The following is a 15,449-nucleotide window of genomic DNA, read 5'->3' as shown; positions in this document are numbered from 1 at the left end:
ATATATATATATATATAGTCTTTCGATTAAATGTTTTTTCTGTAAAATGTCAGAAAACAGTTTAAGATGTTAATCACCATTGCCCAGAACACAGGTCTTAAAACAACTTGTTTTATCATCTGACATACCAAAACCCAAATTAACTACGATTCTTAGTTTTGTTTGTTTGTTTATTTGTTTCTTTCTTTTTTAATTTTTAAAACTTTGAACAATTTTGATCTACAGATTGTGCATGACATTTGATATACAAAATTGCTCAACATAAATTGATATTTTATATTTTTTCATATAAATACTAAAACGATATTTTGGTTATCACTCAACAAATAATTTAGTCACTACTATGACTCTATACAAATCCTGGACTACAAGTAAGTGATATTAGGGGCCTTGCGCTGTTTTTGTTTCCTATATATTTAATACTTTTTGATTGTAGATGACTGACATGCCATATTATATGTCGGTATTTCCTTTTGTTCCAAGATGTCTTGCAGAAAATGTGACATCACTCGTGACGCACCTTTGGGCTAGTGGATGATCCTCGCGAACATAGACGATCTTTGTCACAAAACGTCTTGACGTGTCATCGGAGAGGATGAAGTTTCCGATCTTAAGGCGTCCCTAGTTTGAAACCGTTGGAAACAGACAACATGTATTAAAATTATTAATATAAATTTGATAGGAATCATGTCCCTGCTGCGGTGTGTCGGCAGGTCAACATGCAGTGGAGGAGACATCTCACTGGCCTCGCGTTTAGCCTCGTTTTTGTTGTCTCATATTTCACCAATAAGGTGAGTGTTGAAACCGCTAGTTTAGGCGTAATTTTTGGCGTTAACTCCGAGGCAGAACCACATTATTTCTCTCAGCCGAGTTAAAGAAAAATACTCTTTGACTTTTACCTATCGGTTAAATTTATATCCAGGACGCTAGATATGCTTCTGTTTTTTGTTTTGCAGCAAAAATGGAAACAGGCAAGACTCTTATCTCAATATCAGTGTGAATAAAGTGACTTATTCCCTTGAAAAATGCGTAAAATCGCAGTGTAACCCACATTAGCAGTAATAACCGTTCAGTGAACATGACTTAAGAGCCTTTTCAAATTGCTGTTACTAATCAGGCGTGAAGTGACCTATGAAAGGAGAACTTTGAACAAAACCTCAACTTTTATTTTGGTAGAAAGTCCAGGAAATGGATATGAACAGGCCATAAAACCAACGTGGTGTTGGACGTAGGGGAGACTAGGGACAATTATAACATCTTCTACATTTTCATTCATAACTCACAGGCTACTTTAAATACAGGAGCCATCTGTTGATATAAGAAACATATATGTGCACCAATTAATAATAACATTTATATATTTTAACCAATAAGGATAAGACTATATAATATTTAATTCAATTTAAGACAGTTTATTTCAAATAAAAGAACATCTCTAAGCAATCACATTACACTGTAGTTTCTAATAATATTACTTAAGATTTTTTGTAGGCTCTATATGGTGTAATTCTGTTTTATGTTGTAATCACATGCATTCAAAGCAAAAATCTATATTCGCATTGTTTGCTCATGTTAGCAAATAACCCAGGGATACAATTGATGTAAGTTTAAATTTGCAGTCATCTAAACTTTTGACAGTTAAAGGAAAAAACTGTAGATCCAAAAAGTAACTTCAGTGCCTCAGATCGTTTTGTTTTGTTTTGTTTTTAGGTGAAACAATCCTGCCCTTTTTCCACCAGCAGAGAGAAACATCTGTCATCACTCGAGCTTGTTTATAATTGGAGGAACTAAGTGTGTTACAACTGCCCCAACTCTCCCCTACAGTGTGTTTAACTGAAGAGTGAATCAATAAAAATACATTCAGAGTTGCGTTATACCAAATCAGTGCTTCTGCAGAGAGTCTGAACTGATAGAAATTTGAACTTTTGCTACTGGTGCCTCCTGGTGTTGACCTGACCTGAATTATATGTTTTTATTTTCTTTGTATTTCCAGTTCGTCCTGTCAGTGTTAAAATTCACTTATCCAACCTTATTTCAAGGGTGAGTAGCTGAAATACAAACTTCACACTTGAAAAACCTGCTTTGTGTTCATACTAACATGACAAAAATTTTACTTTCCAGATGGCAGACATTCATCGGCGCTGTGCTGCTTCTGCTCTCTGGGAAGCTGGGATGGGTGGAAATGAGCCGCATCACCAGGTACTTTTTATACACTACTTTAAATACTCAGCTGTTTACAGTGGCTGTACAATAGGCAGAACTTTATAAGGAGCTTTGTCTGACATGTTTTAATGTTGTGTTACAGATCAGCAGCTGTTTCCTGGCTTCCAGGCTCCTTCCTGTTTGTTGGAAACATATACGCTGGGTCCAGGGCCTTATCACGCATAGTACGTCATATAACCATGCCACCTTTTTTTTTTTTTTTTTTTTAGATTATTTTCTTTTTTTGCCTTTTTTTTGATAGGACAGCTGAAGGTATGACAGGAAAGGGGGTAAAGAAAGGGGATGACATGCACGCTCTACCACCTGAGCTATAGCGGCGCCCGTAAACCTGCCACCTTTACATGTCTTTTCAGTTATACTAATTGTATTTTAAATAATGTGGTACAGTAATTTTCTAAGTGTGGGCTGTGAAGGCCCCACAGGTGCAAAATAATAAATAAAACATTTAAAAGTTTCAATTATATAAGTTTGAAATTCTCTTAAATGATTCATGATTAATAAAAAAAATGTAATCGGAACTTATAAAACAAACCCATGAGATTTGAATTATGTGTCATTTTTCATTTATCTGACTTAGTTTACCAGGTGTTACACCGTATTTGGTGACCAGTCACACCAGACTTTATCTTATATCTTGTCAGTCGTGTCATTAGTCTCATGTATTGATCAGAGTTGTGATTAAAGACTTGGGTGGGCCACAGAAGATTTTCAGATTTCAAACTGGGCTGTGGCAATTTTAAGTTTTTGAATGGCTGATCTAGTAGATCTTTGTCTCTGTTTATACAGGTGGGATGTGGGTTCTCTCTCTCTCTCTTTGACAACATGGTTTAAATATATTCTTTTTTCTTCTCTGTCCAGGACATTCCTTTCTTCTTCACTCTTCAGAATGCCTCTCATGTTGTCAGTTACATCATCCTGAAGGTCGTCCATAGAGAGGTAAGAACCTGCTCCTGCTCTGTGTCAGTCATGTGCAGCACACTCCCTCATCTTATTCACTGGAAGGTATTTAAAGTACAAAGAAGGCACCTCTTCTTTATGACCTTGAACAGTCTTAACAGACACATACTCCATCTTGTACAAGCTTTAACCACCGCTGTGATACGCCTCACTCTGAAAAATGTGCTCTGATCTCTCTTTTCATCAGCAGAAGGCGCAATGGCTGAAATTGGTCAGGTTTGATACCATTTTTCCTTCACATGGCCAGTAGTGCAGTACTGTAAATATGTTTACATTTTGCCAATTTTATAATAAAGAGAAATACACAACAGTCCAGTTCTCCCATTAAAGGAGCATAAACTTAAAAATAATAATAGTGGTGATGATGCTGATAAAGGCGATGAATAAACCCCATGAAACAAGATTATATTCAAAGATAGGAATCCCAAAGATTGTTTATTCCTGTTTACATAACTATATCTTTAAATGTGCTTCTTGTAGCTTATGCCTCATGCTGCTCTCAGCCATCAACCTCCCCTTCTATGATCCTCAGGTAATAATTCATTGTGATCAGCTGGTTGATTTCTTATTTTACTGCCATGATTTCAGTTTCTATACGTGGGAGGAATAATACAATAACACAACAAATCTACCGTTTATATGTTTCGTCTTTTGCAGTTTGACTCCAGTGGTTACCTGTGGGCTGTTGGTCATCTGTTCTGTGTTGGTGAGTCCAAGATTATACAGCAATGAAAAAGCTTCATGAGAGTTACATAAAAAGGACAGTGGCCCGAGGTTTGACCCTTGAGGGACACCACAGATAACTGAAAGAAACAGAACAGGTTTAGAGTGTGAGGTGAGACCAGTACGGTCCAGATTAGAGGGACGAATGGTGACAAAGATTGTAATTAAGATAATATGCACTGGAACTTGAAAATATAAGAATATTATTGATTTTTTTTTCAGGTGCATACAGGGTGTTTCAAGTTCGCTACAAGCCCAGTAATTTAAGGTAAGTCTTAACACAGTGATGCACTACTGATATCAGCAGAAACTATTATTACGTTTGCTTGAAACAAATATAAAATGCAGTTTTTCAGCTTAAAGTTGTTCAAACGACTCTGCTGATGGAACCAAATGAAGCAATACTGTACTATTTACCAGAATCTCGCACTACTCACTAAAAGACACGCTTTTTGTGATGTTTTTCATTGCAGTGACCTTGAACAACAGTGCATTAACTACTTGTTCAGGTAAGAATAAATAATTCTAAATAACTGGATGAGATACAAGTCACCCTGATTTAAGAATGGAAAGTTTTAAAGTGTCTCAAGTGATCTAATCTTTTTTCATGTTTTGACTACATATAGTACTTGTAGACTTATGTAATATTAATTTCAAGTATTTCCTGCCTTTACATAACAGTGTACTGCTGCTGGCCATTGCTGCTCACCCAACAGGTATGAATGAGCTGTTGCAGATATTACACATTTACCATGTGAGTCAATGCAAAGATAATAAAAGTTGCAATAACCCATTTTAGATTTTGTTCCTAGGATTATCTCCAAGCATTTTTCTTCTTACGTGATCTGCAGTGTTGCAACTCTTATGTCATCCCATGATGCAAAAATGTAAAGAATCCACTACACTTGTACGATGCAAACAGATCTTTGTGTCTCTACAGGAGACCTCATGGGTGCCTTGGAGTTCCCCTCCCTCCAGTCCTACACATTTCACTGTGGCTGCTGTGCCAGGTGAAAACTTAACCACACTGTAGTTTTATCTTTACATGGTTACAAGGCTTGACAATTTAGCAAGTCTCCAGAGTACGTTTATCAGCTATTATCCTTTGAACGTTTAAATTTTTATGGTACAAATAAAATGTTATTGTCTCTGATCATTTCACAGTGCACTGCTGGGGTTTTTGCTGCTGCTGGCCACAGTCAAACTGAAAAGTGGAATTTCTCTCGAACATTTTGGGGTCTGGATTTTTTTGTCCAAGGTGATTGGTCATCATATTTTTACATCCTTTTCAAATTTAGGCTAATTTTTTATCACAATCAGAAGGACTGAACGATGATTACTTGACACTGGTTTTGACCTACTGCTTAACAAGAATCATTTTGCTCCGCTTTTCCTCCAGGTTACTGCAATGTGCCTCTCCCCATTTATTTTCTACATGGACATCAATGCTCCAGCTCTTATCTGGTAAGTATCTCACCTGCCTTTTTTAGGTGCAAAAAATAATGTCATGAGCCACGTTTCCACCGTAGCAACTTTCCCCAGGGACCAGGAACTTTTGGAGGAACTTCCGCCGCAGGGACCAGGGTCTAAGAAAAAGTTCTGGGGACATTATTTTAGTTCCTGACACTAAAAGTTATGGGTAGATGGGTGACAATGCAGCATTAAGAGTCTGTCTTCTTTATTTTACACTGGATGATTTTTTTTTGTTTGGTTTTTTTTTGTCTTCTGTCTGGTTCCAGTGTGGTCGTCAGCCATGTTGCAGAGGCCCTGCTGGTGTATTCTGAGAGAGAACCTCAGTTGTGATGAGATTAACCTTCCCTGCGTCCACACTTTTCAATCCGTCCGCTCCACCAAGTTGACTGATTCTCTGTTTCCATATAGAAATGGAGTGTTTACAATTCTGACTGATATCAAAGATCAAACCACAATTTGCACTTCCTTAAGAGATTCTTTTCTAGGAACAAAGTATTTTATTTTTTCATATTATTTTTGTAATTTCTCATCTGTGCTGATAATCTGCTGACCAAATAAAATGACCTGTTTACAAACTGTACTTGCAGTGTGCCTTTGGTAATTTAGCAAACCACAATGACATTAATCATCTTTTTAAATCACACTGAATAAAGAAATGCAGGGAGCTTTTATCTAATGAGGTAAAAGCAAAGTAAATTCCTTGTTGATGGCAAAACTTGGGTCACTTACATCAATCCATAGATATGTAGTTACTTTTTATTTAGCCAAACATATTCCAGTCATACTCATCTACAAAAACAAGCTAAAAACAGCAGTCAAACAGTCCGTATGTACAGACAGAACATTCAAATTACAGACTTAAAACTAGAAGACAAAAACGTGACAAGGGGTCGACATTCTTAATAAGGTCACTGTATAAATGAGCTTCATTGTGCTCTCAGTGCAATTTTAACACAGTAACAAGCCTGTTATTCTTATACTGTATTTTTCCCATATTCTGGACCCTTCCCAACACTTCTTCCATAGAGAGACAGATGTATTTTTTCAGCTTTTCTGCTGGTTTCGCTTTGGGGAGAATAAAGCATTGTATGGTAGTCTTCTTCGAGGTCGTGCCTGTGGATTCTTCTCTTCCTTGATATAACCTGTGTTCAAGATAGTACTGTGACTTGTATCTGTGTGTATTTTTCATGTCATAATGGGATGCTGTGACACTGAAGACAGAATGAAATGAGTCAAAATGTTATGCCAGTGCTTTACCGGTAAAAGTTAAAACTGATGTCTTACCTCTTTCAATGCACGTCTGAGTTGAGGGGAATCCAACTTCCCAGAAGTTTTCAGGAGTACAAGGAGGAACATAAAGAAATCTGTGCCTGGAGCACGCAGACAACTTTTTCTGTTTTTCCTCCTCTGGGAGATGAGCGTAATACTGTTGAAAAAAAAACATCCTTAAAATTGGATCTGTGATAAAACATGTCGGTGTCACTCAGCTTCATAATGAAAATACTTACAACTTCACATTCCTTGCAGGTAGTGCCCTTCAGTTTTCTCCTCTCGTCCTTCTTGCGAACAACAGCTACGTGTGCGAATGTCGGGCCTCTGATTCAAAGAGAGAAAATGTTGGTTGGGGGAACTTGACACTGTGAGACTGGAATCTATTAATACAGAAGAGTGTTACGAGCAGGTAAAATGGTGAAAAAAAGACAGGAGGAAGATTTATGTTCATTTTGCATTTCAAGAAGTCTAAATGTCAAGAATAAAGTCAAAAATATTTGGGCCAGGTGTAAGAAAAAATGAATCAGGAGGAAGATTTTTTTTTATTTTCCTTCATAAAAATAAACGCTGAAATGTTACAAAAAAGTTCAAATGTATTCTTGACATTTTAATTTCATTCTCAAAACTGACTTTACTCTCATAATGAAAAATAAAATAAAATAAATCTCTGATGATTTTTCTTTTATTCCTGGTCCAGATACTTTAAGTTCAACTTTATTTCGACATTTACATTTCATGAAATTCAAAATAAAATCATCTTTTTTCCCCTTCATTTGGCCCTAATACTCCTATAAAATAATTATTCCAGTGTGAGTATTTCTTACCGTGCTTTACGCTCTTTAATTTGGCTCATAGTGGTTTCATCAGGATTTTGTTCTAATTTGGGAGATTAAAAAAAGGACATGAACACCAGTTAAATTAAAGAACAGATGTCAAATATTAAACAGAAATACTTGTAAAAGTACATGACTAGTTGCAGCTTCTCTAAATCTAAAGGCTTACCATCATCCTCTTCTTCGTCTTCTTGTTCATCATCATCATCATCATCACAGGGCAGGCTCTGGTCTAAGTGTGAACCGTTGTAAGACTTGTACGTCCCGTAAGCCGTTGTGTCAAACATCATATCCAAACTGTCATTAGCCTTCTCGCCAAGTCCTTGAAAATCAGACAGATGTAAGTGTTTATCTTGGCACATTGATAACGATCAGTCACTGCAGATAAGACGAGATCAGCTTGTATTCTTGAAGTTTATATTCACCAGAAACACTGTTCTGTCTGTCAGGGGCGTTTTCTCCCCGGCCCTGGAGCAAGCTGTGACTGACCCAGGTGCAGTCGGTATCCACCAGTTCTCCATGACACTGTTGATCCTCCTTTCCCTGAAACATACAGACGAACACTCTGGTGTAAGACACCCCATCTTTTCAATATATCCAGATGAATGAATGACAGATATCTTAATATCAAAAAATGTTACAGATTATCTGTCTATTCAAGTACATTTATTTTCATATTCTAACGTGTCAATCACAGAAAACTACATAAGCAGCAGAAATGATGGTCACAGATACACACTCTCCAACTGGCCCTACATTTTCTAAATGATATTAAGATCTGAACAACAGAACTTTTCTAAATTCACAATGCATGTCACTTCAGCACAGTACAGCTAATTAGTGGCTCAGGGACCCAGCGAGTGCTGCTGTATATCAGGTACGGCTGGGCAATATATCAATATCATGATATGAGACTGGATACTGTGATAGATTTTGGATATAGTTATTTCATGATATGGCATAAGTGGCTGCATCAGAGGAAAGTGATGTAATTTTCTGAACTTACCAGACCGTTCAAACTGTTCTATTATTTGTCTTTACCCACTTAGTCAATTTATCAAAAAAATCATTGTGTTAATATTTTGTGAAAACACTGAATTTGTCCATATCACCCAGGTAGTGTGACTGTACCTCGTCTCCTCTCCACTCACTGTCATACATGGACAGGGCGACTGCAGGGTCGATGCTCCACATGGAGTCCACTTTGTGCTTCTTTTTAACTGGGAAAGCGGAGTTAGCACGGTCACATTAAATTCTACTGATAATTATAAAGAAATGGTTCAAATTGGACAACATTCGGCCTACAATCAGAAAAACAGCGTCTTACATCAGCCACAAAGCGCACAGAAAACTCACCATTGTCTCCTTCATGCTGGTCATGTGAAACATTCAGCTCCTGCAGGGGTTTTCCTCTCTTCCCACCAGTGTCCCGATCAGCCTCTCCTCTCATATTTGGCTTCTTAAAAGCAGGACTTGTGGAGGAAACATTTAGCTGTTGGTTGACAGTCCCATTTTGTGTTGGCTGAACCTGTTAAATGATAAAGAAATCATATTTCAAAACCATATGGAGGAATCGTGCTGCCCTCCTTATATTTGTTGTTTGGTCTGAAGACAGTGCTGTGTGACATGCACACATTCATACAGGCCTTTTGGACGTGTCTCTAACCTTGCTGTTCAGTGACTCCTTAAAACTTTGAGTGCTTAAAGGTGTGGAGGTTTGTTTGATAAGTCCAGGCTGTTTGCTTTCGCCCTCCTTCTGTTTGTCCACCTCTTCCTGGTTTTCTTCTTCATCCTCCTCCTGCACCTCCAGCTCATTTACCTCCTTCTTCCGTTTTGCTTTGTTAATGGAGGCGTCCTCTGTGAAGCGTTTGACACGTGGGAGAAGTGACGGGGATTTTTCTGTGGTCGAGTCTGGGCTGTGGATCAGCGTGGATATAAGGAGGGAGCGTTGAGGCCTTTAGGCGGGGGAAACAAATAAGGCTGTGTTATTGGAGTGTGTTCTGCTTGACTGCATGAATAAAGAATGAAGTTCAGGCAAAATAATCAGGACACAGCTAAATGAAAGAAATTATAGTAAACTCTTAAAAAATGGGGCTATTGTGCGTTAGGAGAGTCAACGCTTCTGAACTGGTACATTCCATGTGCTGTGGGTTAGCCACAGGCAGTTTAAATTCTACACAAACTGGCTTTAACTTCTTATAAGGATGGTTCAGATCATTTGAAGTGGGGTTGTATGAGCTACTTATCCATCGTCAGTGTATTACCCACAGTAGATGGTAGTCGGCATGTCTCCAGTTTGGAGAATAACAGAGCATAGAAGCTAAGCGATGTACTGCTGTAGAGAATGTAGACAATACATTTAAAACATCTTCTTTTCTTTTCTGAAGGGAAACCGCCGTTATACAAGTCCAATATTGTTCACTTCAAACCAACCAGACTCCATTGGGAAAATCATTAGAACACAGGAGTTGCTGATCTACTGCTTCCTCAATCAGTTAGTTTGTTTGTGTTACTGTGTGACTTTCTATGAATTCACACTAATTAATGTGGACAAACTACAAACAGCAGTAGACGTGCAACTCCCTGTGTACACAGTGGCACTTTGCTTAGCTTCCTTATCAATAAGAGGTTCATACAATCCCATTTCAAATAATCTGATCTGTCCCTTTAAATTATGTCATTCACTATGTAGAATTTGTAAATTTATGACTCATGATACTGCCATGAACAGGAACAGGTCCCAACTGATGTCATCCTTACTTTAAATGCATGTCATGCTTCCAGGAAGGTTTTGCGTTGCTTTGCTGATCTGCTGTTGTCTTGGTTTTCTGAGAAAAGATAACAAGGAAAACACTTACAGACACAATCCACAGACCCTTAGTCCCTTTGTTAACATATCACTGTTCAGTTCAAACAGTCAATTTTCTGCAAAACTTTAAAAATACAGCAATAGATGTGAAAGCTGTCTGTACTTATGTACTTTTGTATGTAATTATTTTATACACCATCAACCTGTGAGGGACTACAGATAAAAATTAGGCTAAATCTGGCACATTTATGTGACTTAAGTGATCACATTAATTAAATATGCATTGTCTCTTAAATAAAATAAAGTAAATATGAGTGATAATCTCAGGATTTGTTTCTTAGCTGGTTATTTTGTGCACGTTACTCAAACTGCTGAAAGTGCAGAAGGATTCAATCTTTTGATCCAAGCTTGTGTGCATTTAAGGCACCTGCTATTAGACAGAATCTCTCCTGAAAAAGCCTAGAAATGAGACAAATGTGCTGTATCTCTGATGACTTTACACCTGGATGAAAACTTCCTACCACATGAGGCTTGTCAAGAAGTTCAAGGGCACAAGTTTCTGCTACCGCTTCTTCCCACTGTAGTTTCACATCACCTGAAATGACACGGAGACCCAACGGTCACAACAGCTTTACACATCTCACAGTCACGACCAGCATCTTTTGAGTTCACTAGAAATGAATCTGAGGCTGTAGGGTTCATTTGCCTCTTCCTGTGCAGCCCCGCTGTGTGAATGAGGCTGATGTGATGGGTGTGTTTGTGCAGATATATGTTGTTTAGTGCTCATCTAAGATTTCAAGGAACAGATGGGTTCTAATGGAAAGAAAGAAATATAGTTTCCAATTCCCGTTCTCTAAGAAACCAGAAGTGGCCTTCCTGTTTTTACATTATATTTTAAAAATTAAGATGATATAGTAGGAACACAGTGGGTGAAGTCATACCTGTGATTTGGGTTGTGTCCAGTTCACATGTGTTGGGCACCAGAATTTCTGCTTTTCCAGGATTCTTTGAGGCATAAATAGGCTCCTCATTCAGTTCTTTAAAAAGCACAACACATGTTAGAGGCCTTCAGACCAGTGTTTCAGATAACAGAAACGAGCAGTGAAAGTCTGATTACAGTAATGCAGACTGACCGTTGAACAGCGAGTTGTTAGACTGTGGTAGAGGTATCTCGACATAGCGAACGTGCTTAATTTTGTCGACGTTTCTACGTTTCTTCAGTCTGTTTGCTACAGGCAGCGAGTTTGGCAGGACTGGAGAGTCTGGGATGATGCTGTCTTCTTGGTCTGGAGACGAGGCCTGCTGCAGCTCTGAGCTGATAAAAAAAAACAAAAAAGACATCTGCAATGCTTAACCGGGAACTGAAACTTCACTGTATTTATATGTGCTTCTTCCACAGCAGAACACCACAGATTCAAAACTCACTAACCCAAAGCATAAACCTGTCCTCTTCCTATAGATGCTTGAAACATGACTTGCAATCAAAGCAGAAGTGAAACCACTCACTATAATGTGTGTTTTGGCAGCTAGTCCTACAGTATTTGTAGTTGTCTTGGGCAGCTTTTAATAAAAAAAGTGTCAAAGAGAACACACAAAAGATCTTACCGAGACATCTTTAATTTTTGCAGTTCAATATGCAGTTTCCTGTTTTCGTCTTCAAGGATGTCTTTTTCATTCCCTGGGGAACAAATGAGACACAACAGTGCTTCACACACAATATATCACGTTAACAACTTTATACTTCACCTACAAATCTTGCTCTCCGGATGTAAGAAAACATGTTTGTTTGTTTGTTTGTTACAGAACCCAACAAATCACATCATCACATTTTTTTTTTAGCAAAAATGAAAATTGTGATGAAAAACTGATCATTCCTACTGATCATATTACATATCACAATTTCAGACAAAATAATCGCAATATGACCTTTTTATCATATTGTACAGCCCTTTCAACCAGTAACATTTTTAGACGAGATTTACTGTCATTTCAGATGGGAGGAACATAGTAACATTTTGAAAAGACAATAGTAAATGAGGAAATTTAGACAAATGTTTGAAGCAGGATGTATGAGAATTATAGTGCAGGGCTCCAAACAAACGTTTTCACCACCTTGCCTAAACTCACACAGGGAGCGCTAACATCATTCCAGAGCAGCCACACTGACAAGGCTGCCTGCAGATGTGTCTGCAGATATTTCTTGTTTTTGGCTTTGTGATTACAGACTTTAGTCCCATGCCAATGATTTTAAAATGCCTGATTAAATATAGAGAAATAGCGATAAACTGATTAAACAAGACTAAGAGTCCAAAGCCATGCTAGCAGCTCTGTGAGGCACAGGTTATTTGAGCTAAATGCTAGTACTTGCATGCTAACATGCTCATTATGACAACATTAGCATTAATGTCTGCACAAATTGTTGTGTCAATTCATAGTAGATGGGATAGGATGTGATTTTTTTTAACTTGTGGGTGGTGCTGCAGGAAAAGTCAGGGGATCCTCTGATCCTCTGCTCATCCTCTGAGCACCATTAACATCCGTACAGAATTTCAAGGATTTGATAGTTCAGTGTTGAGGTGGAGTTAGTTGCCGCTCTATCTAACAGTGGAATAATAAGAACGAAGAGTAAACTCACTCAGTTTGGTGATGAGACGCAAATTCTGCTCCTGGTTATTTTTCAGTTTCTCTGCTAAGATGGTACATTGATCACACTCTCCTGCATGGAGCCTGGAAACAGTGAACATAGTTGCTGGACTTTTTGTAACACATTGTTTGTTTGCAAACAAAGTTAGACTGTACCCTGTGGAGAAAAGTTACCTTTCCTCCATGAGACTGATGGTATCCTGAAGAGTTTTGTTTTGCTCCTTCAGCTGCTGGTTGCGATTGTAAAACACCTCAAGTCTCTGAGCATCTCTGTAGAAAACAAATGCAATGTCAGGTTACTGATGGAGACACAGTTAAATTTTGATCACAAATATAAATGAAGCCTGGGTCAAAAATATTCATGTTATTACCATCAGCACCGTATTTAAAAGGCAGTGACACAATATACTCACAAACAGCGATCCTTTTTCAATTTGGTCACTTTTGCCTCCAGTTCTGAAAACAGCAAGAAATGCAACATGCAAAACAAAAGTGTCTGGCTTCAGTATAACTAACATAAACCATTAAAACCAAAATTCAAGAAATTTACTTTACATCTACATGCAGTGCATCATGGGTCAGTGTTTACCTTGCAGTGCATTCTGGTGGCACTCTCCAAGCTGCCTCCATAAATTTTCAAAGAGGTCAACATGTTTGGGCGTCCCGCTGCTCTGGCCAGAGCTGTCCATCCTACATTCACTGCTAAAACACAACCAGACCTGCCAACACTACCTTGGGGAAAAAGAAACATGTTTATCACACATTATGCTACAAACTCAGCCTTACTTAAATGAAGCCAATCCAGTTACACACAAGATTAAAAATATTTTGGCTAATATCCTTCATATCGTTTTTCCTTCCTTGTGTCATGTGACATTTATATTTGCTTGTCTTTGAACGGTGAAATAATATTTTAACTTTATTTCATCTATATAAGAATCATGTTTATTGCCAGGTAGGTTTTTACATATTGAGAATTTGGAGTGTTTGGGGTACAACAATAAACACAGCAGGTAGAAAAAATATATTAAAAAAAAAAAAGCAAGTACTGCAAGTCAAGAAGTATAAACGTAAGATTGGCAATAAAATAGATCTGCAACTAACAATTATTTACAATATTGATTAACCTGTTGATTGATTTCTAGATTAATCAGTTCGTTGTTTGATTTAGAGAATGTAAAAAATGTTGATCAGTGTTTGTCAAAGATGGCGTCCTCAAATGTGTTATTTAAATTATTAAAATATTCATATTTGAGAAGCCGAAATCAGAGAATTTGGACTTTTTTTTTTCCCCAAAACGTTTAGTCATTTATAAAAATAGTTGGACATTTTATGGTTGACAGCTAATCAATTAATCATTTTTGTAGCTTACAATAAAACATCAAAATACAAAAAAAAGTGTTCATCAAGGAATGTGCAACAGTTCATAGTATGAAATATACTAATATCGGAAATGTGCAAGATGGCCTGTCATGTATCATAATCTTAAATTAACTATGCTAAAAAATTACAGAAAAAACTCAAAAGTAACGTTCAGAAAACTCACAAGTAGTCATTTAAAGCTAGCTTAGCTAGTTAATGTTATTAACTAGCTAAACTAGCTTTAAATAACCACAGTTTAACTAATCTACACTTGACACTTTATGGAGGCACTCGCTCTTACAAAAACTTAATTCTTTGTATTTATGTATTTTTAAATACAACATAAATGTTGATTTTGCTTCGTCTTCATGCGCATTTAACAGCTTCACCTGAGTGTAAACAAACAACGTCAACGTTAATTATCCTGGTTAATTTACACGATAATTACGGCTGCTGCCTTCAAAATGAACAAGACTTACACCAGCAACTCCGAGAAACACGCAGAGGTTTATGAGAGATAAACTGTTCAGCACCCGAGTTACATGTTAGTACAGCACTCCGGTGTTTATAACTTCACAACAAAATCCAAACTCGCGCGCCCAAATGCATGCCGGGAAATCTTCTTCTTCTTCTGCGCCTGTGTCCAGAGCAGAGCCGGATAGATATATTATGGTCTAGAAGGGAACCCAATATGTGTGAAACTCTCGCGAGATTCAGGCGCGTTGTTTCCTCGCAGTGCACCTTGCACAAACGTGTTATGTTTTGTAACGTGACAATGCTGTGGTTAAAATATGTATAGTTTTAGGCACAGAAAACACTTGGCTACGGTAGTAGAAATAAAATGGTTTGGGTTAAAATAATAACTCTCGCGAGACCTTTCGCAGGTATGGGATTACCTTCTAGACAAGACCTTTTCTTCTTCTGCTGCTGCTTGCTGTTTATCTGGAACCTTTGACGCCCTCTCCTGTTCACACTGTAAATAACGAGATGAAATGGCTCAAACCCACTACAGTCTGATTAAATATCCTCTCCCTTGCTAACAGTAGACACAGAATTAAGGATGAGGTTACTCATGTGGAGGTACATTTTCAGTAACAACAAATCTTTGTGGTAGTCCAATTCTTAACACTATTTAACTGTCTGTCAGGTACGTT

The 15,449-nt window shown here is 37.7% G+C and overlaps 2 protein-coding genes across 4 annotated transcripts; one reads left to right on the top strand and one right to left on the bottom strand.

Moving 5' to 3' along the window:
• Positions 1-557: 557 nt before the first annotated feature.
• Positions 558-5,841, top strand: slc35d4 (solute carrier family 35 member D4). 2 transcript variants are annotated; one of them, XM_084747712.1, is made up of 15 exons: positions 558-791; positions 1,994-2,040; positions 2,122-2,199; positions 2,306-2,387; positions 3,082-3,159; positions 3,371-3,396; positions 3,661-3,712; positions 3,838-3,886; positions 4,126-4,171; positions 4,377-4,412; positions 4,585-4,619; positions 4,844-4,913; positions 5,068-5,161; positions 5,303-5,367; positions 5,643-5,841. In XM_084747712.1, the coding sequence occupies exons 1-15, from the start codon at positions 720-722 to the stop codon at positions 5,704-5,706; spliced, it is 894 nt and encodes a 297-aa protein (XP_084603838.1). In that variant the 5' UTR covers positions 558-719; the 3' UTR covers positions 5,707-5,841. The 2 variants fall into 2 exon arrangements, with proteins under 2 accessions (XP_084603838.1, XP_084603837.1); XM_084747711.1 differs by having other exon boundaries at positions 681-791; positions 5,303-5,368; positions 5,616-5,841.
• Positions 5,842-6,118: 277 nt separating this feature from the next.
• rbbp8 (retinoblastoma binding protein 8) lies at positions 6,119-14,909 on the bottom strand. Of its 2 annotated transcripts, XM_084747710.1 has the most exons (19): positions 14,775-14,909; positions 13,523-13,661; positions 13,347-13,389; positions 13,108-13,203; positions 12,926-13,017; positions 11,896-11,968; positions 11,424-11,605; positions 11,232-11,327; positions 10,812-10,885; positions 10,242-10,309; positions 9,148-9,436; positions 8,838-9,009; positions 8,613-8,701; positions 7,907-8,024; positions 7,651-7,803; positions 7,473-7,524; positions 6,885-6,972; positions 6,661-6,802; positions 6,119-6,518 (listed from the first exon to the last, which is right to left on the bottom strand). In XM_084747710.1, the coding sequence occupies exons 2-19, from the start codon at positions 13,620-13,622 to the stop codon at positions 6,421-6,423; spliced, it is 2,025 nt and encodes a 674-aa protein (XP_084603836.1). In that variant the 5' UTR covers positions 13,623-13,661; positions 14,775-14,909; the 3' UTR covers positions 6,119-6,420. The 2 variants fall into 2 exon arrangements, with proteins under 2 accessions (XP_084603836.1, XP_084603834.1); XM_084747708.1 differs by lacking the exons at positions 13,108-13,203; positions 13,347-13,389; positions 13,523-13,661; positions 14,775-14,909 and having other exon boundaries at positions 9,148-9,397; positions 12,926-13,065.
• Between the last annotated feature and the right edge of the window lie 540 nt (positions 14,910-15,449).

This window comes from Lutjanus erythropterus, chromosome 21, assembly GCF_056507025.1.
Source record: "Lutjanus erythropterus isolate fLutEry1 chromosome 21, fLutEry1.hap2, whole genome shotgun sequence".
Taxonomy (NCBI): Eukaryota; Metazoa; Chordata; class Actinopteri; order Lutjaniformes; family Lutjanidae; genus Lutjanus; species Lutjanus erythropterus.
Note: the sequence above shows the minus strand (reverse complement) of the source record. Positions and strands in the feature narration are given on the sequence as shown.

What these genes read in the sequence shown, in the direction of transcription:
- rbbp8 (XM_084747710.1), bottom strand. Translation starts at nt 13,622, where the DNA reads ATGGACAGCTCTGGCCAGAGCAGCGGGACGCCCAAACATGTTGACCTC. An exon ending in CCACCAGAATGCACTGCAAG is followed by an intron (nt 13,390 to 13,522) that starts GTAAACACTGAC and finishes TGCTGTTTTCAG; the next exon opens with AACTGGAGGCAAAAGTGACC. An exon ending in AAGCATGACATGCATTTAAA is followed by an intron (nt 9,437 to 10,241) that starts GTAAGGATGACA and finishes CCCCGCCTAAAG; the next exon opens with GCCTCAACGCTCCCTCCTTA.
- slc35d4 (XM_084747711.1), top strand. Translation starts at nt 720, where the DNA reads ATGCAGTGGAGGAGACATCTCACTGGCCTCGCGTTTAGCCTCGTTTTT. An exon ending in TCTCATATTTCACCAATAAG is followed by an intron (nt 792 to 1,993) that starts GTGAGTGTTGAA and finishes TTGTATTTCCAG; the next exon opens with TTCGTCCTGTCAGTGTTAAA. An exon ending in TGAAGGTCGTCCATAGAGAG is followed by an intron (nt 3,160 to 3,370) that starts GTAAGAACCTGC and finishes TTTCATCAGCAG; the next exon opens with AAGGCGCAATGGCTGAAATT.